The sequence below is a fragment of the Hoplias malabaricus genome, chromosome 12 (assembly GCF_029633855.1).
Source record: "Hoplias malabaricus isolate fHopMal1 chromosome 12, fHopMal1.hap1, whole genome shotgun sequence".
In the NCBI taxonomy this organism is placed as follows: Eukaryota; Metazoa; Chordata; class Actinopteri; order Characiformes; family Erythrinidae; genus Hoplias; species Hoplias malabaricus.
The window spans coordinates 30030151-30055244 of record NC_089811.1 but is presented as its reverse complement, the minus strand read 5'-3'; the positions used below and the strand labels follow the sequence as shown (position 1 = coordinate 30055244).

At 39.6% G+C, this 25094-nt stretch overlaps 2 protein-coding genes across 2 annotated transcripts in view; one reads left to right on the top strand and one right to left on the bottom strand.

Moving 5' to 3' along the window:
- dgkh (diacylglycerol kinase, eta) overlaps positions 1–554 on the bottom strand; it is a 68520-nt gene extending 67966 nt beyond the window's left edge. Inside the window, exon 1 of the mRNA XM_066685976.1 lies at positions 418–554. Within this exon, the coding sequence (XP_066542073.1) occupies positions 418–465 (48 nt within the window). The 5' untranslated portion in view covers positions 466–554. The remainder of the gene's footprint in view (positions 1–417) is intronic.
- Positions 555–1777: 1223 nt separating this feature from the next.
- The window catches only part of vwa8 (von Willebrand factor A domain containing 8), an 86481-nt gene continuing 63164 nt past the window's right edge, over positions 1778–25094 (top strand). The window contains exons 1-16 of the mRNA XM_066686468.1: positions 1778–2002; positions 3803–3880; positions 5363–5493; positions 6317–6427; positions 11004–11171; positions 11880–12044; positions 12127–12176; positions 12284–12392; positions 13522–13626; positions 13962–14093; positions 14569–14703; positions 15028–15105; positions 17506–17666; positions 17756–17869; positions 24108–24276; positions 24628–24705. Of these exons, the coding sequence (XP_066542565.1) occupies positions 1867–2002; positions 3803–3880; positions 5363–5493; positions 6317–6427; positions 11004–11171; positions 11880–12044; positions 12127–12176; positions 12284–12392; positions 13522–13626; positions 13962–14093; positions 14569–14703; positions 15028–15105; positions 17506–17666; positions 17756–17869; positions 24108–24276; positions 24628–24705 (1920 nt within the window). The 5' untranslated portion in view covers positions 1778–1866. The remainder of the gene's footprint in view (positions 2003–3802; positions 3881–5362; positions 5494–6316; positions 6428–11003; positions 11172–11879; positions 12045–12126; positions 12177–12283; positions 12393–13521; positions 13627–13961; positions 14094–14568; positions 14704–15027; positions 15106–17505; positions 17667–17755; positions 17870–24107; positions 24277–24627; positions 24706–25094) is intronic.

The window sequence follows — 25094 nt, the reverse complement described above, 5'->3', positions numbered from 1 at the left end:
TGCAATCTCTCTCTTTTTTTTTTTTTTTTGCTGAACCACTTGGGGGGATGGACGATATTCGTGCTGCCTAATATTGTATATCATGCTAACCCTACGAGTGTAATCTGATTAAATCTGTTCAGACTCTCTTATACCGGTCAAATACCAAACACTAAACCACAGCAGTGATTTATAGAGCTAAGTAAACAATTCATTATGAAACAGAAATCCTCCCGTATGATACATTTAATCCAGAAAGAGAGCGCTAAGCTTTGTCACACCAACGAAAACAGGAGAAAAGACCCGTTCCAGTTTCTATGGCAGCGACATTAGCGATAAACTAAACTGACATTTCACTCACTGTAGCTTCGGTCTTACACTGAAACCACTGGTATTCAACTCATTTTTCTCCTCCAGTAGAAATGTGCGGATACTCACCAGCTCTTCCCAGGCAAGGCTGCGAGTGAACTGGTACTCATCTTCCATAGTGCAACTCCCGCTCTGCCCCGGAGCACGGCCACTACACTCGCTTTTAAGAAAAGTCAGGGCGCCTTTGTAATCGTGTCGCCGGGCATATGGGTGGATTCTTCAACTGGCTGTTATTATTACGCCTTCTTTCACACTCCTCCACTTATCACCTCCCTCCTTCTCCTCCCCCTCCTACTCTCTGTCAGGAGCTTTCAAGGGCTGAGCCTCTAGCCACGTGATAAATGTCAAACGGTAAAAAGGGACTGCAGTCGTTTTCTTGAGGGTCACATCCCTAATTGGTTTTTATGTAGGTGCCACTGGTTGGTCCTTGGCAGCTAATTCTGGCCAACTAACAGCTGCCACTGGATACCACTGGATAGTCGTGGTAGCTGCCGCTGTTCGACTGTCAGCTGCCACTGGGTCGTGTAGTGGTAGCTGCTTATGTTTTACTTGCCACGGGTAGTAGTGGTAGCTGCCAATTTTCGACTCAGCTGCCACTATCAAATAATTAAGCTGTCAAATAATTTCTGTAACTATATCACAAACAGCTGCCACTAATGGATCCTCGGTAGTACTAACTGACTTGCTGCCACTCAAGCTGTTCTGGCTTAACGGCCACCAATAGCACCTTCACCTGGCTGGTCCTGCACAACGCCAAAAGGACGAAATAAATAAATAAATAGTAATATAATAATAACAAGCTAGTATTGCTAGTTTTGCGGGTATTGGCAAATTTCACCTTAATAGCAGCTCCCCAAACTTGCAACTTCCAGCCAGCTGCCAGAAAATACCAGTGGGCTACACAGTTCAATTAGCTATGGAAAATGTTGATCTGATTTACTTGGATATATTTAACAAAGGCACAGCTATGTTTAAAGGAGATATTGCGAATTACAGAGCAGCACTATGTTCTCAGGCTATTTTATTTTATTAGGAACATGAGCGCAAAACTCATTTTAAAATGTAACTTAAAAGCTCTGTAAAAATGCAAGTATTATTATATCTTAATGCAATTAACTTTTGCAGTATAATACTTTATCATAAATCATAAGGTTTCATCAGACCTGAGAATTCTATGGTAATATTATAAATTATAAATTAAAAATATATTTTGTATTAAGTACATTTTAATATAATAATAATAATAATAATAATAATAATAATAATAATAATAATAATAATAACAATAACAACAACAACAATTACTTAAAAAATGCTTAAGGCAGATTTTTTTTAAGCTGAAAATTTTAACTTCCCAAAAGACTTTCTCTTTCTGGAACTGGATACAACAGAGTGTCGTGTTCCGCACGGAAGTCTAATGTGGCGGACAGGCTCCGTGTGTTGTGTTGTGGTCCTGTGGGAGATGGCGGGTAGGGGTGAGGGTCTTTTCTCTCCGCTGTCTCTTTGAACCCTGGCAGCATGCACGCGCGCCTCTTACTTCATGGAACCGCCGCTGCGGCCGCGAGGAGGATCCGCAACATTCTAGGTCCAGTCACAGCGAAGGAGGGCTGGACACACCGCGCGAGAGAGGTCAAACTACTGAACACTGCCTCAGGTCGGTTACATTAACACTGCTGACCACTGCCTCAGGTCCGTTACCTTAATACTACTGACCACTGCCTCAGCTCACTTACCTTCACACGTCTGATTACTGCCTCAGCTCACTTACCTTAATACTGCTGACCACTGCCTCAGGTCACTTTCTTTAATACTGCTGACCACTGCCTCAGGTCCATTATCTTAATAGTACTGACTACTGCCTCAGGTCATTTACCTTAACACTGCTGACCACTGCCTCAGCTCAGTTACCTTAACACTGCTGACCACTGCCTCAGCTCTGGTACCTTAACACTGCAGACCACTGCCTCAGGTCAATCACCTTAACACTGCCGACCACTGCCTCAAATCAGTTACATTAACATTGCTGACGACTGCCTCAGCTCAGTTACCTTAACACTGCTGACCACTGCCTCAACTCAATTGCCTTAACACTGCTGACCACTGCCTCAACTCAGTTACCTTAACACTGCTGACCACTGCCTCAACTCAGTTACCTTAACACTGCTGACCACTGCCTCAACTCTATTGCCTTAACACTGCTGACCACTGCCTCAACTCAGTTACCTTAACACTGCTGACCACTGCCTCAACTCAGTTACCTTAACACTGCTGACCACTGCCTCAACTCAATTGCCTTAACACTGCTGACCACTGCCTCAACTCAGCTACCTTAACTCTGCTGACCACTGCCTCAAGTCACTTACCTTAACACTGCTGATCACTGCCTCAGGTCACTTATATTAAGACTGCTGATCACTGCCACAAGTCACTTACCTTAACACTGCTGACCACTGCCTCAGCTCAGTTTCCTTAATATTGCTGACCACTGCCTCAGCTCAGTTTCCTTAACATTGCTGACCACTGCCTCAGGTCACTTACCTTAACACTGCTGACCACTGCCTCAGCTCAGTTACCTTAACATTGCTGACCACTGCCTCAAGTCACTTACCTTAACACTGCTGACCACTGCCTCAGCTCAGTTTCCTTAACATTGCTGACCACTGCCTCAAGTCACTTACCTTAACACTGCTGACCACTGCCTCAGGTCACTTACCTTAACACTGCTGACCACTGCCTCAGCTCAGTTACCTTAACATTGCTGACCACTGCCTCAAGTCACTTACCTTAACACTGCTGACCACTGCCTCAGGTCACTTACCTTAACACTGCTGACCACTGCCTCAGGTCACTTACCTTAACACTGCTGACCACTGCCTCAGCTCAGTTACCTTAACATTGCTGACCACTGCCTCAAGTCACTTACCTTAACACTGCTGACCACTGCCTCAGGTCACTTATATTAACACTGCTGACCACTGCCTCAGGTCACTTACCTTAACACTGCTGACCACTGCCTCAAGTCAGTTACCTTAACACGGCTGACCACTGCCTCAAGTCACTTAACACTGCAGAACACTGTCTCAGGACCTTTACATTAACACTGCTGACTACTGCATCAGGTCACTTACCCTAACACTGATGACCACAGCCTCGGCTCACTTACCTTAACTTTGCTGACCACTAACACTACTGACAACTGTTTCTGGACAGTTACGTTAAAACACTGCTGACTACTGTCTCAGCTCAGTTTCTCTAACACTGCTGACCATTGTCTCAGAACCCTTACCTTAACTGACCACTGCCTCAGGTCAGTTACTTTAATATGGCCGACCACTGCTTGAGGTTATTATTAATATTAATATCAATATATTACTGTAAAACATTTTAGCTACTTAATAATGTATAATTAATTTTTGTGTTGTGGTTTTTCATCTGACTGTTGATTGATTTACAGGTGACACAGTGAAAATAGGGGACATCTCATACCACCTCAAAACACCCAGAAACCCTGAACTTGTGCCAGTAAACCACAGTATGTACCATTTCATAACGTTTTAATTGGAAAAAAGTCTTCAAGCAGAAATTCAGAAATGAGAACATAAATGAACAATCATTTGACAGATAACACTCACAGAAGGTGTTTTGGACTGTTTTGTTCTTTAAAAAAAAATTAATCAGGCGCAGCAGGTAGTGTCTCAGTCACACAGCTCCAGAGACCTGGAGGTTGTGGGTTCAAGTCCCGCTCCGGGTGACTGTCTGTGAGGAGTGTGGTGTGTTCTCCCTGTGTCTGCGTGGGTTTCCTCCGGGTGCTCCGGTTTCCTCCCATGGTCCAAAAACACACATTGGTAGATGGATTGACTCAAAAGTATCGTTGTGAGCGTAGGTGTGAGTGTGTGAGTGAATGTGTGAGTGTGTGTTGCCCTGTGAAGGACTGGAGGCCCCTCCAGGGTATGTTCCGGTCTTGCGCCCAATGACTCCAGGTAGGCTCTGGACCCACCGCGACCCTGAACTGGATAATCTCTCTCATACTATGGAGAGGGATTAGTCTCAAAATACTTTACAAATGCGTAAATGTTAATCCACAAATTAAAAACAAGTCATAAATATGTTTCACTGTTTACTTATGAACACATCACACTCTGTGTCTCACAGTCTGCAATTTGTAAAAATACAGTTACATTCATAAATACATGTTTTTGGTTTTCATAGATATATCACAATTTATGTGAAAATAAATGCATTTGTTTTCATTTACATTGCAAATATATGTAAAGTCGAAGTCTTGAATTTAAAATGTATTTTAAAAAATGTATTGTAAAATGTAGAATCTGCATTTGTGCATCAAGTCACTCACGTGTTTTCAATGACGTGCATTTGTTCATTTCCTCTCGTGGGTTTTTGGATTTTGAGACTTTCCTTTCAAATTTCACCCGATCCAAACACAAACGCAGCCTGATCCACAAGTGTGGCCAGTAGGTGAACAAGCCTAGTTTGTGGATTAACATTTATGCATTTGTAAAGTATTTTGAGACTAATCTCTCTCTATAGGGTATAGACAATGAATGAATGAATGAATACATATTCATAAAATATTCACAGAAATGTTTACATATAATGTATTGAGGTATAAAGTATTTTCTGCTTCTACTCAGCAGTGTTAGTGAAGGAGGGAATCCTCAGTTTTTGCTACTTCAGCCTTTGATGTTTAGTGACTAATGTTGTTGCTGTTATTAAAAAGACAATACCACCCCCACGTCAACGGGCATAGGCTTTTATTTCTAGTTCTAGATAATAATCATAATCTAATGGGCAGCTACAAAAGCATTTTTCTACCATTTCAAAATTCTCAAAACCATACAGTCTTAGCAACTACTTTGAGAACAAGTTTAACAATCATTTTTAAATGTTTAAAATAATTGGCTATTTGTCTTCCTACATTTTACTTTGACTTCTGCCACTTTTTATAAGGCATCAGGTGGTAGATTGTTTGCACTAAGAATGTGTTTTCCTGTAGTGCCAGAGAAGTTGCCACAGGCGGTTGTTCAGCACCTTCGCTGGATTATGCAGAAAGACCTACTTGGACAGGACATGTTTCTCATTGGCCCCCCTGGTCCACTGCGCCGCTCCATCGCTATGCAGTATCTGGTAAACTGTTCATTACAAATGCATGGATCTTGAGAAGAATTCTGTTGTAATGTGTACCATTTTCATATATAATACGGCATACCAAAATGAATCACTAGGGCTAGTCAGTAAGTCAATATAAATATATAATATCAAAATATAAAATATTTAAATTACAATGGTATGATTTTTAAACATATTCAATATTTCAGTGTGCACTATTTACAGCATCTGTCATTTACTGGTGTTCATTACAGGGTGAACTTCATTGCACTCAATTAAAAATTTTGTTTAAAAATATAAATATTGACAAAGCCAGGAGGTTTATATTTGATGGCAATGTTTCTTGTTTGTTCTTGGATGATTTTCTCTGGCTTTTATATTGTTGATATAATAAATAATATATTGCAATATACATTTTGCTATTTCGTCCAGCCCTGATCACCATTCATTCTATCCTTTATACAGACACTTTACATGTCATAGCATATATGCATCGATATATTTCAGCAAAGGTTTCCATAATTTATAAAAAGAAAATGTCTGCCATATATAAGTCATGCATATACATGTCAGAGTGCTGTTATTATTCTGTGCTACCTCAAACTAAAAAGGACCTTATCTGAAATAAAAAAAGATTAAAAAAAAAGAGTGGATCTAACTTCAGTTTCATCTGTTGTGAACAAAGTGTCTCGCCACCATTTGGTTGAGGCTTCCAGCTTCTCTTTAGGGCATAGCTTTGAATTTAGGACACTCAGAGTACACGTGCATTCTGTGTCTTAAGTTGTCAAATCAATCTTTCAATTCAGACATTTATACATTTTTTGTTTATTGTTAACTTTAGGAGCTGACCAAGCGGGAGTTGGAGTATGTGGCTCTGTCCAGAGACACCACTGAGACTGACCTGAAACAGCGTAGAGAGATCCGCTCTGGCACCGCCTTCTACATTGACCAGGCAAGCAGAAATCATAACATCTACATCAGTCTTCAATTTTCAGCTGGGCCTGCTCCTGTTGTCAAGGACGGAGCATGTAATTGAGACTGTTGTCCATGATAAGGCAGTCATTATGTGTCCAGTCCAGGTCAACCCTGTGTTTTACTCTTATTTAGCCTACAAGAAAATGTGGTAGTTTACAAGTGTGTGGTGCAAGTGTGCATATACAATGTTTTACAAACTACTGGTGTATTACTGGAAATAACAAGTGTCCAGATTCTGCTTACCTCCCACAGAGTAGACAAACTCAACAAATAGTTAAAAAATGGCAGGTCTTAGGAATGAGGAATGTATATGAACCTGGCTGGGTCTTCTGTATTGACAGAAATTGTATGTAGATGAAGACAGATAGTTCCTGTATTTATTGATTAGTCCTGTGTAGTTGTTAAAATGCATTTTCTTATATATAATACTCACAGTTCAAAATTCATTTTGATATTTCTTGTTAAATCACCTGATCCATATCACACCAGAGCATTTCAGTGGAGTTGAGCTCACAAAGGGGCCTCAGCTGTCGCGAAGTAGAGACTTTTAACATGTTGCTTGATCCACTTGCTTCACGTTTAAATCACTGAACTGTTTTTCTGGTACCACTTTGAACTGAATGGTCTCTCACTGAAGCAGCAAAAGCAGCTCCAAGCCATAATACTCACTTCAATATAATTTACATTTTGGTTTTGTGCTCATATGCACCATACACTATTTTGCTTTCCCCAAACTGTGTAGATAAAAATAAAGGATTAAACTATTTTCCCACAAAGAAATGGCAAAGGGAAAAATATGTTTAACATTTATTTATTATTAGAAATAGGATAAACATCAGATCACTTTGTGTGGCCCATTTTTCAGAAATCCAGATCTTTCAAATAGTGTTTTTCTTTTCCATTTTGTTGTGTGTTTTATTCCACTGGGGCAGCAGTTGTGAACATGACTGAACCAAACCAAGATCTGAATCTGCAGTTGTTTTTTGTATTAACTGATCTGTGGTGCAGATATCTGACTGAATTTACGTAAGCTATGTAAGCACAGTTGCAAAGAATTTAGACGTTGCCAGGTCTGTAAAATATTCTAGCACAGGGGTCGGCAACCTTTACCACTCAAAGAGCCATTTGGACCCTTTTCATACAGTAAAGAAAACACTGGGAGCCACAAAACCCTTTTGAAATTTTAAACGAAATAACACTGCGCATAACAGGGTTTTTTGCCTTTGTGCTATGTATAAACAAACTATACTGTGTTACATTTATGAAATCAATGAACGACTGCAGAGAAAATGAAATAACATTTCTGCATGCAACAAAACATGATGATCATGAAAAAAAAGATGTCGGGTTGAAAGTAAAATACTCAATGTCTATTTGAGTCCCTGTAGTAATGGGAAAAAAAAACATTTTTAACTCCGAAAAAAAGATGTTGTGTTGACGGTTAAGTAAAATACTCAATGTCTATTTGAGTCCTTGTAGTAATCGAAAAAAAAATGCCGAATTTAAATTAACCACTGGCAGCAAACAAAAATGCTGTTTTCTCTCTGCGTGCCGTCATTATTTTACTGGCGCACGTTGGAAGTTGTGACGTGTATTAAGAGCGACAAAATATTTGAAATATTAAATATTAAAATATTTTAAATGTTACAAGATCGCCATAATCTTCATAGAATTGCATTTTGAAAATGAACGAACCAAAATAAAATGCATTTTAATTAAATACTCACTAATTATTTTCAAAAGCTGAGCCGCATCGGAGGGAACAAAGAGCCGCGGGTTGGCGACCCCTGTTCTAGCACAAATTGATTAGAGTGTGCAAAATGTTCAGTTGCTGTTTAAATTCAGTTTAGCTCTTTATGTATTACTCTTGATATTTAATATATACATATTACACAATTCTGATAAAAACATTTAAAGTGTAAATAATGTTACACCAGATGTTAGATAATATTAAGTTCTGGAAATGTGGTTTGGTTCACATAGTGTGAGCTTTTAAAAGTAAATTGGAATCTGCTAAAATGTGCTGCTTTTGTTTCTATCAACCTAACAGCTGCTGATATTTTGAGCCTGCTCAGTGTATCTTAAAAGAATTGCTTATGATCTATGGACTTTCAGTTCGTTTATTTAGCACTGCACATGTCTGAAATATATTTAAGGCTTTTTGTGACCTGTCCAGAGAAGAATGCTTACAAAGATAATTGTAGTGTGTAGATGGTTTAATTGAGATCTGGTGAGATCTTTATTTGTTTCTGGACCCCAAGGTATTCACATATTGATCTTGTGATCTTGGGTGTTTAGTTATTTATTGCTATTGCTCTGATGATGGAAACTGATACACATTGATATAGATTTGTTAAAACACACCAATTTATTCCATGTTTTAAAGAATGATATGTTTATGTACTACTGGTATCTGTTTTTACTGACCTTTGCAATTGTATTTTTGTGGCAGGCCTTGAGTCCTATATATTTGTGATTAATACAGCCAGTCACTTTGTGGTCAATGTTCTTGTGCGTAGACCAATGCACATTTAAAAGTATTTAAAATATTGATTGTCCTCTGTATTGCTGGTGGTGATCAGATTATGCCTTAAATACAGAAACATGAATAGCTTGTGTAGAACTGTTAATGACATGACTTAAGATATCAATAATGTCCCAGTCTCCTGAGTTAGACTTTGTATTAAACTCATGTGCAACGTCATAGAGACAGTTTGTTTAACCGACTGAGTGTTTGTATGTGTACTGTATGTGAGAGAGGCAGAGAAACTGAGAGACAGATATTGGGAGGCAGTGTTAACTGGAGCACTGAACTGCTCTCAGGGGTTCTGTACTCCTTCTCAGACCCATATTCCAAACACTGAAAATAACAACATTGTTCAGTAGACTTTTTCTGTATGAATAGAAAATATTTCCCATTTTTAACTGAAAACATTACAAATATTTATACAAAGCTGCAGGGCAGTCAAGGGTTTCTTAGTATACCATGACCTACCAAACTGACCTAAACTTTAATGATTAGTGGAAAATTGAGGTCATTTCAAAAACAATGTATGATTTAATTGTAATATATAATCTATTCAGTCAGGTGTGAAGTACCAAACTACTGAAGGAATGACCTAAAACCAATGGGAAGTAATTTCATGTTTTCATGTAAAGGCGGTACCCTCTATGTCTGATTGCTTTTTACACATTTCCACAGAAAATAATTGACTTAGTAATGAATAAAACAGAACAGAGGCAGTTTAATGAGGTGCTTCACATTAAAAACACTTTTATGCCTAATATGCCTAATTAATGCATAATATTAGGTTTAAGTTAAGTAAACCAATGTTGTAATGAGGTAGAATAACTACACTCATATTCAAGCAATCCTTCTCTCACAGACTCTGCAGTTTCCACTGTTCACTGTTTTCTAAACTGAAATTGTGTTGCTTGTGTAAATGGCTGCAGCACAGGAGCAAAATTCAGCTGCTCACTAGAGTTGCTGCATGCACTTGGTGTATTTACAAAGGTGACGTCATGTACCCGGCTCTTAGTTATTTCATGGCAAGCTGACTGGTAGGCTGTTACAGTGCAGGAATTCTAGGAAAAGTTATTTCTGATGTGATCACACTTTCCACCTTAGCGTCTTGTCTTTTGCTGCCCTCACTCAAAGTTGTCGGTTTCCTAAAAATGTGCAAGTAGGACACAGGCTTTGGGGAATTTTCCTGGGGTTATATCTGATTTGCTGTTTCATTGACAAACATAGTGCAAGGCTGGTGTGTGGCTTTAGCTCACCTCCATGTCCTGCGTCACTACCATTTCTGGTCATTATGGGATTATAAGAGCTATGATGGAATTGGGTCCAAAGTTAAATTTAGAGCGTCTGTCTGGATTTTTATAGGACTTATTCCCACACAATCAGGCATATATTTATATGTTAACTTAATTATATGGCTACTTGTTTTGTGGTCACTGGAGTAACCTAGAATTTCCTGCCTTTGACGTCAAGACTGTTTGATTCTTGCACACATATGTTTGCATGGTTGTATCTTCATGATTCAAGAGATCTGGTCGTTCTGCCCACATTTGGACAGAATGAAAACAAAAACCCTGCTTCTTCAAAACAGTTATGGGTGGTGGGTGATTTTATAAATGATGTGGGCTTAAAACTTCCCCTGCTGGACCTACCCTTGTTTTGGACTTTGTTCTTTTGCTTTTGCATCAAGGCATTTCACCTCATTGCATCACCATATTAATTGTGCTTAATTGGAACATAAAAAGTTGATTGTATTGGTGATTGCTTTAAAAAAAAACCTCTTCGTATTCAAGAATTTTTTTTTTTTTTAAGATGACTCATTCATGTAATCACAGAACTGAGTGGCAAGCACTGTGTGGCATGTGAGGGTGGTTCGTTTGTACTAATTATAGGAGGAACAGGCACAAAACCACTAAAGCTGTGTTACTTACACTGAGGCCTAAACATTAAAAACAAGGGGAAAGTAAACTCTAAACTCTGCACTGATTACTGTGTTCAAAGCTGTTGTGCTGAGCTGTAGTCATATTTGCAGTGTGCAGTCCGAGCGGCAACGGAGGGCAGGATTCTGGTTCTGGAGGGGCTGGAGAAAGCCGAACGGAATGTGCTGCCTGTTCTCAACAACCTGCTGGAGAACCGTGAGATGCAACTAGAGGATGGACGCTTCCTCATGTCTGCCCAGCGCTATGATAAATTGCTGCAGGTGATGATACATTTACTACATTTTCTTCCCTATAAACCATGGCTTATTATTTAGTTATTAATATAAAGGCTGGAGGATAAATAGGTTTTAAATTTATATCACATAGGGATCAAGAGTGAATCAGTATCAAATAAAAAAAACTGTGCAATCTTAAGGGAACACTTGTTCATTTTCAGCATAGATTCATCCACATTTTATGAAACAGCGATTATTCTGGCACCTAGTCGCCTGCATGTTTCAGAGATTCTGTACTGAACCCAATTTAAACATGGCTGCTTCAAGTGAGGGAGCTGGCTTAGAACCTGATTCAGGGACTACAATGGAATTAGATTCTTCATCTCATGTGAGTTGCACTTTGAAAATAGTTATAATTCACCAAACATTGTTAAGGGACAGTAACTGTCAGTATTCATACTTTAAGCCAGAATAATCATCATATTTGTCAAAATAATAGGCATATTGAAAACTATCATAATTTAAACACAATCACAACATTGATTAGAAAACAATGAAATTAGCTATTTCCCCATATCATTAAGCCCTGTTTTAAATTTATACTATTGAACCTACTGTGAATTATTCAATAACAAGGATCAACTTAACATGTTACGTTATGTAGTTATGACAGGTAGGTCCTCATATGGGTTCTTCGCATTTTAAAAGGTAAACATATGCAGTGTATTTCAATACTGCCTGTTTATATTGAAGGAGCACACTAAAGAAGAACTGGACAGCTGGAAGATTGTTCGTGTGAGTGAAGATTTCCGGGTCATTGCTCTTGGTCTCCCTGTCCCACGATACAAGGGCAATCCTTTAGACCCACCCTTACGATCTCGCTTCCAGGCTAGAGATGTCTACTACATGCCCTTCAAGGTACAGAAGTCACACAAGTCATTAGTTACTACCTGACATTTTTTTGAATGAGCGTCACTGAACAGAACCTCTTTTTTTCCAGGATCAGCTTGAGCTATTATATAGCACTGGACAAAATGTGCCAGCTGAAAGGTATAAAAACATTTCGCATAATTTCTTTAATTTATGATATACTTCTTGCCTCTGTGATACACACTAAAGATTTACTGGACTTGGACTTGGATGTTCTTTCCCCTCAGAGTGTCCCAGGTCTTGTCATGCGCTACCACTCTCTGCTCTCAAGAATCTGCTAACCTGGGTCTACCAGACTTCCCTGTGGACAATCTTCCGGCTGCTATTAAAGTCCTGGTGAGTCACATAGGTGCTGTGTGTGTGTGTGTATATATATATATATATATATATATATATATATATATATATATATATATAATGTGCAGACTCAGGCGAGTTTGCTGGCCAATCAAAAACAGTGATACTGTGGTTATTAAGCCAGGTATTGGTACTTCTGGCAGCGTGGACAAGTGCAGAGTCCTGTTGAAAAATGAAATCTGCATCTCTATAAAGCTTGTCAGCAGAGGGAAGCATGAAATGCTCTAAAATTTCCTGGTAGACGGCTGCACTGACTTTGGACTTGATATAACCCAGTGGACCAACACCAGCAGATGACATGGCTCCCGCAATCACTGATTGTGGAAACTTCACACTAAACTCAAGCAGTTTGGATTGTGTGCCTCTCCACTCTTCCTCCAGACTCTGGGATCTTGATTTACAAAGGAAATGCAATATTTACTTTCATCTGAAAACTTGGACACTCAGTGTCTTTGGACACTGAGCAGCAGTCCAGTGCTTTTTCTCCTTGGCCCAGGTGAGACGCTTATGGCGTTGTCTCTGGGTCATGAGTGGCTTGACACAAGGACTGTGACAGTTGTGGCCAATGTCCTGGACACGTCTGTGTGTGATGGCTCTAGAAGCACTGACTCCAGCAGCAATGCCCTCTTTGTGAATCTCCCCCAAATTTTTGAATTTCCTTTTCTTGACAATCCTTTCAAGACTGTGGTTTTCGCTGTTGCTTGTGCGCCTTTTTCTACCACGTTTTCCTTCCACTCAACTTTCCATTAATATGCTTGGATACAGCAGGAGAGTGTCAATGACTGCCTTCTGGACATCTGTCAAGTCAGTAGTCTTCCCCATGGTAGTGTAGCCTACTGAAACAGACTAAGGGACCCTTTTAAAGGCTTAGTTTTGTGTTGATTATTCTAATTTTCTGAGATAATGACTTTTGGGTTTTCATTGGCTTTAAGCCATAATCATCAACATTAAAAGAAATAAACATTTGAAATAGATCCTTCTGTTTGTAATGAATCTACAAAATATTTGAGTTTCACTTTTTGAAATACTGAAATATATTTATACACACACACACATATATATACACGTGCACTCACAGAGTTTTTAACAATTGCTGTTACTGTTACAGGACATGTTTCCAATGCTGTCAGCTCAGCAGCTTGTCAAGAGGCTTTATCCATATGAGGCCATGCTGGGCAAGGAAGGTCGTAATGCTGTGGAGGGTGTGCTCAGTGTAAGGGTCTCTCTCTCTCTCTCTCTCTCTCTCTCACTCTCTCTCTCTCTCTCTCTCTCTCTCTCACTCTCTATCTCTTTCTCTATCTCTCTTTCTCTCTATCTATCAATCTATCTATCTCTCTCTCTATCTCTCTCTCTCTCACTATATCTATCTCTTTCTCTCTCTTTCTCTCTCTCTCTCTATCTATCTATCTATCTATCTATCTATCTGACTCTATCTCTTTCTCTATCTCTGTCTCTCTCTCTCTCTCTCTCTCTCTCATAATAATTTATTTAGATTTACTTTTATGACATGTATCAGTTGAATTGCTCTTTCTTTCTGTATGTTTACAGCGCTTTGAGCTGCTGGATGGGAAGACGCTGCCATTTCCTTGTGCTGTGGAGCATGTGGAACCCGGGAATGAAACACACACTGGGCAGGCAGCAGTCACCCTCAACATTGCCGACAAAAACATCACCATCCAGGTCATTCTTCCTGCATTTCATAACACTTACAGCAAACTAAATTGTAAAAAAAAACATTCTTTGTGAAAGTCCAACATATTTGAGATGTCCCTGAAAGTTTATTCTCCATGAATTTGGTCCTCTTCACATGGTGGATGCCATGTTTACATTTTTTGTACCTAATACATCCAGATGACTAAGTGTCAGTATAACGGCTAATAGGTCCTTTAAGAAAAACAAAAAAGGAACTGAGCTATTAAGCACCGCTCTGTGACAGGGCAGTCATGCTAGTACTAATATCACAAGCACACTTTGAAGATAATGTTTTGTTTGAACAAGTTTCAGCCTCCTAAGTAAGGATTAAGAGCATGGAAACTTGTGGGGAAAAATGATATAGATCAGTTAAATAGACAATTTATCTGTCTCAAAGCAAGTGACATGCAGAGATATGTCTGTGGTTATTTCCTCTAATGGAAACGCTGCTTCTCCACTGCAGGTTCCAGCAGGACACCGGCCACCTCAGCCCCCTAACAGCAGTCCAGCCTTCATCAGCACCCCCACACACGCTCGCCTGCTTGCTGAGATGATGCAGTCCCACCTCGTCAAAGACATGTGTCTCATTGGGGCCAAGGTACACAAGCAACTTCCTGAGTTCCTGCGGTGCAGAGAGTTAGCTTATCAGTGGACCTCCTAACTAGAAAACTGACACATGTTCAACTGCAAAAACAACAGAGAGAACAGTTTCGTTACTGCCTCTTAAGGCAATGAGCGAGAGCCATTCATTCCTGACTGTGGCTAAAGTTACTTTGTGCTTAAAAAGTATGCTTCTTAAGCCAGTTATTTAGCTGCGATGTCTATGTTATTGGAAAAAAAAATAATTGGTGTATAAAATTTGTAATAAATTTGTAGACTCCATATGTACATATAAATATGTTTGTCTTTTGTGTCTTTTCAGGGTTGTGGTAAATCAGTAATTGCCAGAGAATTTGCTGAGATGCTGGGCTACAGCATTGAACCAATCATGCTCTATCAGGTATAGTTGACTTTTTCTTTATCTTGTCTCATAGGTGTGAAATGATAAGTCAAAGAACCAGTCAAAAGTTTGGACACACCTTTTCATTAGTCATTGCTGGAATAGGGCTATTCACTGCATAGAACTGTGTACCAGCCCCTACCTCTGCACAACCCAGGTTATGGTCTCATAAACACATTAAGAAGGGAGCAGTTCTACAAATTAACCCTTGACGAGTCCACAGCTGTTCACTGAAAACCATTCCAGGTGACGACAAAAGGTAGCAAAAGGTGGCTACTTTGAAGAATCTCAAGTATAAAACATTTACTGGTTTGTTTAACACTTTTTTATTTACTACATCATTCCTTATGTGTTCTTTCATAGTCCAATGTCCAAACTTTTGACTGGTACTGTACTCTCACAATATGTGGAAAATGACCCAAAACTGAGTGGGCATGTCCAAACATTTGACTGGGACTGTATATAAGATGTGTGAGTGTGTGTCGCCCTTCGAAGGGCTGCCACCCCCTCCAGCGTGTGCTAATGTCAGTATGTCATAGATATGCACTGAAAAAGTCCCATTATCTCACAACTCATGTATTGAAAATATGAAAATAAACATATTTTGTGGTGTATTTGCAGAAAGAACACAGCACTTAAAGCACAGTTGGATGGTACACTGTAAAGGTCAGGTAGAAAACGAGTTCCTCTTCAGACTCTGTTGTTATGTATAGCCTGTAATCTTCAATGTTTTATGGATGGATATTTACGTTGCTGGCACATGAGCTGCAGCTGCAGACGGTTCTGTTTACAGAGAAATGTTTGTATATGCCGGGGAAACCAAAGAGCTGGCTCAGGGAGCTGCACACTGAGCCTCAGCCGAGTCAAGCCAGAGGTCGTGTTCTCTGAGGTCATATATCCCAGTCATTCAGTGCTCTCAACCAATCTTGTAGGAGGAGGGACAGAACACCCTCTGACTGGCTGGAACTGAGTTTCGGTGTCCCCACAGACCTGATTTCAGAGAAAATGGATATTTTCAGATATGAAAATATCTTTAAATAGCCAACGCTTTATCTGATCAAAGGTCCTCTCTATTTTGAGCCCAGAGTCATGAACTGTCCATTATCTCCTTTCAGTGTTGTACAATAACAGAACTTCTCTTGTCCTACACACAGAACAAGTACAGTGCCTCATTGAGGTACCTTTTTATGTTGTGCGTAAGATTTTACTTTACTGTTTAAAACACTAAACTCTTACTGATTAAAAAGGAAGTATTGTGTCACTCAGCCCTGTACATCAATTGAAGCTCAATTGATGATGTTTTTGAAGACCTTGTCAATTCTAAGCTCTTCCCGTAAATGCAAAAAATGTCTGTTCAAACTCTTAAAGCTTGGCCAGACATACCAAGGCTGATATTACTTAAATCTCCTCTGAAAGATTCCATTATGTGATAACGGTGGTGAGCCTGTGTGTCTATTACATGAAGTCCACTCGATTGTTTGAACATCCCACCCTTCCACAGATTCTCAAAAACACTCTCTATGAGGTGCCTATGAGCATGTCAGACTCCTCACGGCGCTCTCTTGTATTCAAAGCCTTCAAACAGCCAGAGAGAAGCTGCTGTGAGAGAAGGGTAAACACTGAAGGTGGAGGTAGTAAAACCCTGGCACCCACGTGTTTGTGTGAGAGCGAGTGTATGTGTGTGTTAATATGAGTGTGCATGTGTATGTGTGAGCGTGTATAAGCCTTGGAATGCCGGGAATGCTCTCGGAACTCTCGAACCGGCAGGAAAAGGAAGCTGCCTGTGCATCATGCTGTGGATATTTTTAGATGGAGCAGGTCAGGGGTCCCAGTGTCTGGGGGAAAAAAGGAATTTTCGAGGCGTAATTCATCACATAAATCCGCTGAATATTATTTATTTGTTTCCATAGCACATCTTTCATCCCTGATGACATACACTGTCTGCCTGCTAAGGGCCTGCTAAAAACAGTTTGCTCCCTCAAATCCCCATAACAGACCAGGTGCTGTTACTTGCCTTGTGGGGTCTCTATCAGACTTCTCTTTATGCTTTCCTTTTAATTCACTGTGAGTTATTGTATTATTATCTCCTTTGTAAGGCTTTCTGTTAAACAGGAGAACTCTAGACAGGAGTATGTTTTTTTTTTATTCTTAGAAAATGGGTTTTTTGAAAATGGAAAACACTTTCTCTTCACTCCAGAGCAAAACAGCCCATATTAGGAAAGTAAAAATATACCACAGCACCTACATTTGACAGTTTATTAAGATTTCATGATATTCTCAGAAAATAATTTAGCAAAATTAAGTCTCCTTCATTCTTCCATCTCCTTCAACACAGCTGTTAATGTAATGTGTCAGACTGTAATGAGAGTGTGTGTGTGTGTGTGTACGCGTGCGTGGTAGGATATGACAGCACGGGACTTGCTCCAACAGCGGTACACCCTCCCTAACGGGGACACGTCTTGGAGAGCCTCCCCCCTGGTGAGTGCTGCTCGGGAGGGAAAGCTGGTGTTGCTGGACGGAATCCACAGAGTTAACCTGGGCACACTGGCAGTGCTATCAAGGCAAGCGTCATGTGAATCTGTTACTAGCAAAGGTCAAGCTTGTGCTGTGCTGGCAATAAACTAAGTGTGTGTGTGTGTCACCCATTCAGGCTGCTGCATGACCGGGAGTTGGCTCTGTATGATGGCACTAGGCTGCTGAGGTGGGACCGCTATCAAAACATGAAAGAGGAGCTTCATCTGACAGACAGTGAGCTACAAGACAGGTGCAGCTCTCAGCACGTTACAGGGAATACACTGAGATGATTACATAATCACAGCACACAGAAACACACAGGGTGATGGAAGACCAAAACTAAAAAACTCGAGTTACAAATGAGTTTCTGTAGTAGTTCAAACAGTGAATAAAACTTTTTTCCTCAAACATTCCGTTCCACATTAACAGACACAAAGCTTCTGAATGTAAACAAAGCAGCGTTTCTCCACCATCGTAGACCTTCCCTTTAAATCAAATTACTACTTATTTAACTGTGTTAAAGGTGATTATAATATAATTGCATTGACATATTTAGAGAGACCTTATCAGTTTTGAGAAAGTATTTTGAGACTTACTTAATTTTCAGTGCCCCTTAGACAGTGTGTTTTTTTATAATTGATACATATAAATGAACTCTTAAACTGGCTGCTCTTTATTGTACCCACAAGCAGTTCAGACTTAAACCCTGTATAATTTCAGTACAGATGAGTGGAGCTAAACTCCTGTTAGGTATATATATGTGTATGTGTGTGTGTGTGTGTGTGTGTGTTTTGTAAGTGAACATTCTATTTTTCAAAAAAACTTCAAAAACAACATATAAGAAAATTGAGGAAGACTTTATGCCATGGACTTTTAACCTGAAACCTATGCTGTCAGATACACAGGTACATGTTACTATCCTTAACCTTGCCTAACCCGGTCTTCTCTCATTAGCACAGTCAGTGATTTTGGCAGGAGGTATTTGGCTTAAACCTGTCAAGTGGCTTATGGACGCTCTTATACAGTATCAACACCTGAGCCTGAATATGATTCTTTCATACGAGTAATATCAGAGGCACAATTCAGATGTGTTTTTGGCATTGATTTCAGAGATTTATCATGCTCACTGCATGATAACGGAAGGTGACATGCCATTGTGAAGCCACCCTTTAATTATTATTTTTTTCTACTCTTGCATTTCTTTTCTAGGAGATGTATATTACAGTTTATAAAAATTATAGAAAGATGTACAGAAAACAGGACCCTTATCAGTCATGCAAAACCTGGTAGCCTACTAAAACTGTCACCAGTATGACTTCATCAGTCTTACTTCAGATATGGGAAAATCTAAAAACAGGTCTAAAAAAAATAGTTGTAGTAAAGGCAAAGGAACAATACTGAAAATATTATAAAACACATTTTGTGTAATTTGTCAGTTAAGATTAATTTCTGCTTGAATAATAGTGATAATGAACAAACATACTACTAATGGTCATCACAATGACTGGAAGCTAAATATATAGTGCGTTGTGTCTGACTTTAACACAGTTCTATAGAAACTGTCAGCCACCCATTACGTCAGTGTCAATTTCAGTGTTATTAGTTCTTTTAATGTCATTTGAATTATCCAGTGCTTTCTTCCTCTCATGGTCAGGGTCTTTCAAGCAGTAGCTCATGTGTTTTGATGGAGGGCTTGGAGTGTGCTGACAGCTCTGAACTGTCTGAAAGGAATTATATTTGTCTGAGGTGTTGATTAACTTCCAGTGACATCACATTCCTATAGAGCTGCTGTCTCAGACCAGCAATTAAAACACGTCTGTGTTTAAAACACTGCATTCAAACAGGGAGCCTGCACTATAAATTAAAGTTAGGACCACGTCCATGTCTGGGTGAAACTCTGACTAGTGAGTGATGGGATGCATTTCAGCCCATGACAATGAACGCTTTCATCTCTAGCCACAATAACAGGAAACTGCCCACCAGAACGGCAAACTCATTTTATTCTGGAGGTTGAGTTTATGAGGTTTGTCTTGGTTGGCAAGTCAACACTCGATGTTTTTCTGTCTGTCCCCAATTGCCTTCTGATGTGCACTTTTAAAAAATCACCCTATGTAATTGAAATTTAAGCAACAGCTGTTGACCTGCTTCTGTTTAAATGTTTTAATGGGTTCATATTTAAAGAGATGAAATAATGCACAGCAAGACTGTAATGTCCTTAATGCTAAATGACCTAGTGCTCTTTTAATGCTAAGTACAGTGCCATGGTATGACCAGAGTGCTTCAATTACTTTTACACCTCACGAGTATGGTGTTAGAATTAGGCTCTTTGAGAACCTAAAAGCAGAGTCCATCACTCAGAAATCAGAAATTGCTCAAGAGCACTTACATTTATTTCAAGAGTTTTTAAAGTGGGTTTGTAAACAGAATATTTTAGTTTTTAACCATTAAAATTCACTGCTGGTGCTAATGTACCTAGGCATTAAGTTTTATACGGTGCGGCGTTTTCTTAGGCGTGTGAGTCACTTTTTTACGGTAATCAGTTATTGATTAGATTATGCAGAGTGCAGCTAAAACTCATGCGAGAGACTTTTTGAATGATTCATTGTGCGAGATTTAGCTGAGGAACCATCAGTGAAAAGGGAATATGGATTATTTATGAATATAAAATACAAAGATTGGTTATATATGGAATTATCTTGTTTATGAAACTATATTTTGGAATTATTTTTAAATAAATAACAATACTCTCCTTAACAGAACTTTAGGCTCTATTCTCACACTGTACTCCAAACTCTAGTATTTTGTACAGGACTGTGTGGACTGGCTTGGAGAATAGAAACAGCACACCATAACAAATATTCAGCCACTTTTATTTGACATAAATTATCATAGCATGCAAAAAGCATGCCATCTGGGGAAACCAGTCGTCATGCTTGTCTGGAACAATGTCAGATATTAAGAGTTGATGGCGTTTATATGAGCTTACCCAAAGATTTGTCCCAGTTCACTTATCACTGTAAGTTTTGCTCTCATTATCACTAGATGTAATGGTTTAAAATTTCAGCTTACTGTATCAGTGCAGGGCTTTTCTTGCTGCTGGAACTCCACCTAGACAAGCAGGAAGGATATTTGTGGTGGCGCGTCTGAGGCTGACATAAAGCCTCTTCCTCTTCCTGCCTTTCCAGCCAGCATCCCAGACTTCAGTTCATGTGGTTCCATTTCTGCACTTAATTAACCACATACGCACCCACAGTCGTACACTTCTCACCTTACTGCCTTGTTAACAAATGCACCCACAAACTAGGCTGTAGGACGTCAGTGAGAAGATTGACCTCAGAGAGTAGTGCTTATTAATGGGACAGACTGGGCTTTTGGATGTATGTTGATCTTAAACAAATCATAATTACAATCGAAATCTTTTAGCGATTTATGAAATGTGCATTTGATGTAAAAAAAAGTCTAGGTAGGTGAAGACATGTTTCACAATGACAGCTACAGGGCAATGTAGGCATTACAGTGCATAATATTTGGATATTACATTTTTCTAAATCACTCTTAAGCAAATGCTTAGAACTATTCTTAAGTGTGGCTCTTTAGCTGACCAACTCTAATTCTCTTTGCTATGAATTTAAATATTATTCATTCATTCTGTAAGCGCTTATCCAGTTCAGGGTCACGGTGGGTCCAGAGCCTACCTGGAATCATTGGGCGCAAGGCGGGAATACACCCTGGAGGGGGTGCCAGTCCTTCACAGGGCAACACTTGCACATTCACACTGACACCTACGGACACTTTTGAGTCGCCAATCCACCTACCAACGTGTGTTTTTGGGCTGTAGGAGGAAACTGGAGCGCCTGGAGGAAACCCATGCGGACACGGGGAGAACACACCAACTCCTCACAGACAGTCACCCGGAGCGGGAATCGAACCCACAACCTCCAGGTCCCGAGAGCTGTGTGACTGCGACACTACCTGCTGCGCCACCGTGACGCCCAATTTAAATATTATTATCTTAAATAATAATATCTTTATTATCTTAAATATGCACCAATTTAGAATATGTGACCTTAAACACAATCAAATTTGAGACGGGGAGGGGAAGGAATAAGGGTGAAAAGTTAATATAATATTCAGGTTAAACTATTTGGGAACATAAGCAAGAGAATTAGTTTCTATGCCATCAACAAATAGTACAATACAAACTGTTGTCGGAGGAAAGAGGATGGACAAATTCACCTGACACAGGTAGAACAGGCTAAACTGCTTAAAGTAAGTCACCTAAGACAAATTGAACCCAGGACGCAGAGATCCATGGGCTGTGTGGCAGTCACATTACCTGCAGCGCATCATGAACAAGGTTGAGCAGCTGAAGTTTTGTATCAACTGAGAATGTGCGTAAAAACCACTTGGAATGCATCAACAATTGGAATTCTTTAATTCTCAAATGATTGAAAAGTGTGATTAAAATGGAAATGTGATGTAACATAGTGGTAAACACAACTTTTTTTGGAGTGTGTTGTGGGCATCATATTATACATTTATTTAAATGTACAAAAACAATTAGGTTGAAGCTTGAAAACACAAGAAAACTTTTCTTTGTACATTAGTTAAATAATAAAAAAATTAACAATTCAGCATTAAAAGTTTTTATTGCGTATTGATCATAAACAGCCACAGTAACATTAGTGGTTAGGTGTAGGAACAATGGGTGATAACAGGATTTCTTTGTGGCTGTAGGTGGGAAGAGTGTGGGGTGGGACTCTAATGTTGAAGCTCTAATGGACTGGCACAGTATATCTTACATCTTATCTTGTGTATGGTTATAATACAATATAAAAGTATCAACAGTAAGGTTGATATCCAGTGATTCAGTACATATGTATTGCTACCCAGCCGTTTGTGTGTTAGAGAGAGAGAGAGAGAGAGAGAGAGAGAGACATTATGCAGGAAAAAGGATCAGGCCAATCTCTTTGCAGACATGGATGTGGGTTTGTATGGTGTTGCTAGGCAACAGAAGGTGGTTGATGTGAGGAGGATGATATAATAGTGAGGAGTTTTGTCTCTTGCCACCACTCTCTTTGTGTCAGTAGGTGTTTCTGTGTATTACATGCAGGGCTCTCCGTTGTTTATAAATAGCGGACGCTGTCCAGTGTGATTAAGTGAAAATGCTACCAGGAGCCATGCTGTTGTCAGCCACGCACTCTCAGCTGTGACAGAGACGGCCAGACATGGAGTTTGACATGGACATATCAGATTACATTTGACACTCCAGTGAACTGCCCGCATTTCCCCGTGGTCCCATGTGGACATCATTCATCAGCTGCATGTAGTTATGGCAGTCTTGGGTAGCATACAATAATCAAGACGGCAGAGCTTGATAACTGGCCTAACTGAGTGAATCCCAGCACAAATTTCACCTGTACATCTGTTATTTTCTCTGGCCTGTTCTTGTAACTTGTGGACAACTCAACATTTCACAACAACTTGCTTCTGTTTTATGAAAATATCATTATCTCTGTAACATGTATTGTAACATGAGTTATTATTTTTATTTCTTGTCCGAATGGGTGCAAATGGGTCTTATGAATCAACTATTTTATGGTCTTCTTCAGTGAGACTGGATGAAAATAAGTGACACATGTTTTATGAACTGAAACTATAATTTGAGACCAGACTGTCTGTTTTTGACACAGGCCACTAGTGTAGAAGGGAATGGTGCAAATTTATCCCTACTGCAAACATAGTCAGCCAAAACACAAGGGAGAAAATCTATATTGCATGGTTTAAAAACTAGGTGCCGTGATTTAAAGCCTACAGCTTGTTCATACTTTGTCCATTTTATAGCTGACAGACTGTCATACAGTGTCAGAGGCCACATAATTTGAAATTATTTTACTGTTTGACATGGTTTGAGGCAAGTGTGAGATTATTTGGGCATGCAGTTTGCACAATGCTAATTGGGGTTTTTCAAGTTCAGTGACGGAGACCCCTGGGCAAGTGTCCACAAACATTTACATTACATTAACATTTATGGCAGTTGGCAGATGCTCTTATTTGGAGTGACTTACAGTTTGTTAATCGTGTTACAGAGGGAGGATAATACAGTTTTAGCAGTCGTTTTTGAACAAACAAACTCTAGAAACTGTGGATACCTGATCCAGCTCATGAAGATCTTTATTGTTATTCTTTGTTGGCCTCAGTAAGGCGCGCAGTGTAAGGAATAAATGAAACCATGAGGAACAGTGGATTATTAATTGAAAGCACTGAGAAGAAGAGAAAATGGGAAAAGAGAGAAGATTATTCTTGTAGTTTCAGTGTGAAACTAAAAAAGAAAATTCGTATCTTCACCGAGTGACTCCATATTTGGTATACATTTTAAAGGAAGGTTACATAAATAAGTTTGCTCAAATTTTCCTTTAATTGGCTGACAATATCTAGGGGGGCTTAATCTGTCTGTTTTCACATGTCCTGCTTTCTACTGTTCTTAGGTGCATCTTCCCCATCCACCCCGCTTTCCGTGTGATTGCACTGGCTGAGCCTCCAGTGGTGGGCAGCAGCTCTCAGCAGTGGCTTGGCCCAGAGCTACTTACCATGTTCTTCTTCCATACGGTCACACCTCTTGCCAAATCCGAGGAGGCCACAATAATCCATGGCATGGTCAGTCCTCAACAACTCTGTTTTGCTGTTTTTGCTACATTTAAAAAACGAAGCCGTTGCCCTAAAGTATTTTCATCTGACTCTGTGAATCTGTCCCAGCTTTTTAGTTCTCTCTCAGAACCACCACCTACCTTCTCTCAATTCTCTTCACCCATCCGTTCAGCTGTGTGATTATTGTAAGCACTGGATACAGGGCAGCTCATATGACCTTCGGGGTTTGTCATGGTTGACAGGAGAGGATTGATTTGACCTTGCTGTGCCCCCTTAGTGAAGCTATCATCTGCTACATGCACTCAGTCATATAGGACTTGTTCTGAGGGCGCTGACCTGTGTTCCCTGTGTTTTTCACAGACTCCAAATGTTCCTAACGAAGCAGTGGAGCAGTTGCTGCATCTCACCCACAGCCTGAGAGGAACCAATGATCCCACAGTAAGATATCACACAAATGGCCACTGGAATTCAAGAATGTTGTCACTTTTTAATAAAAATCTTATCTGAATTTGTTTATGTTTATTGACATGTTTGTCATGAACAAAGCAGTAGTCCCAAATACTTATTCATTATACATTTAAGTTAAGCTACATTACTGAACATTAGTGGGCCACAGTCATGAAATTCTAAATGGTTAAGTGTTCTATTAATAATTACAGTTAACAACAAACTTTTATGTTATTAAAGTATACACAGTTGCTAATGGAAGAGTGAAATAATTAGCTCGTTAGTCTGATTAGCATGTTTGTAGCTGTTAAAATTTGAGTGTTTCCCATCTGAAAATTCACTGCTGCCCTCTAAAGGTGTTAGAGCACTTGTTAGAAGCT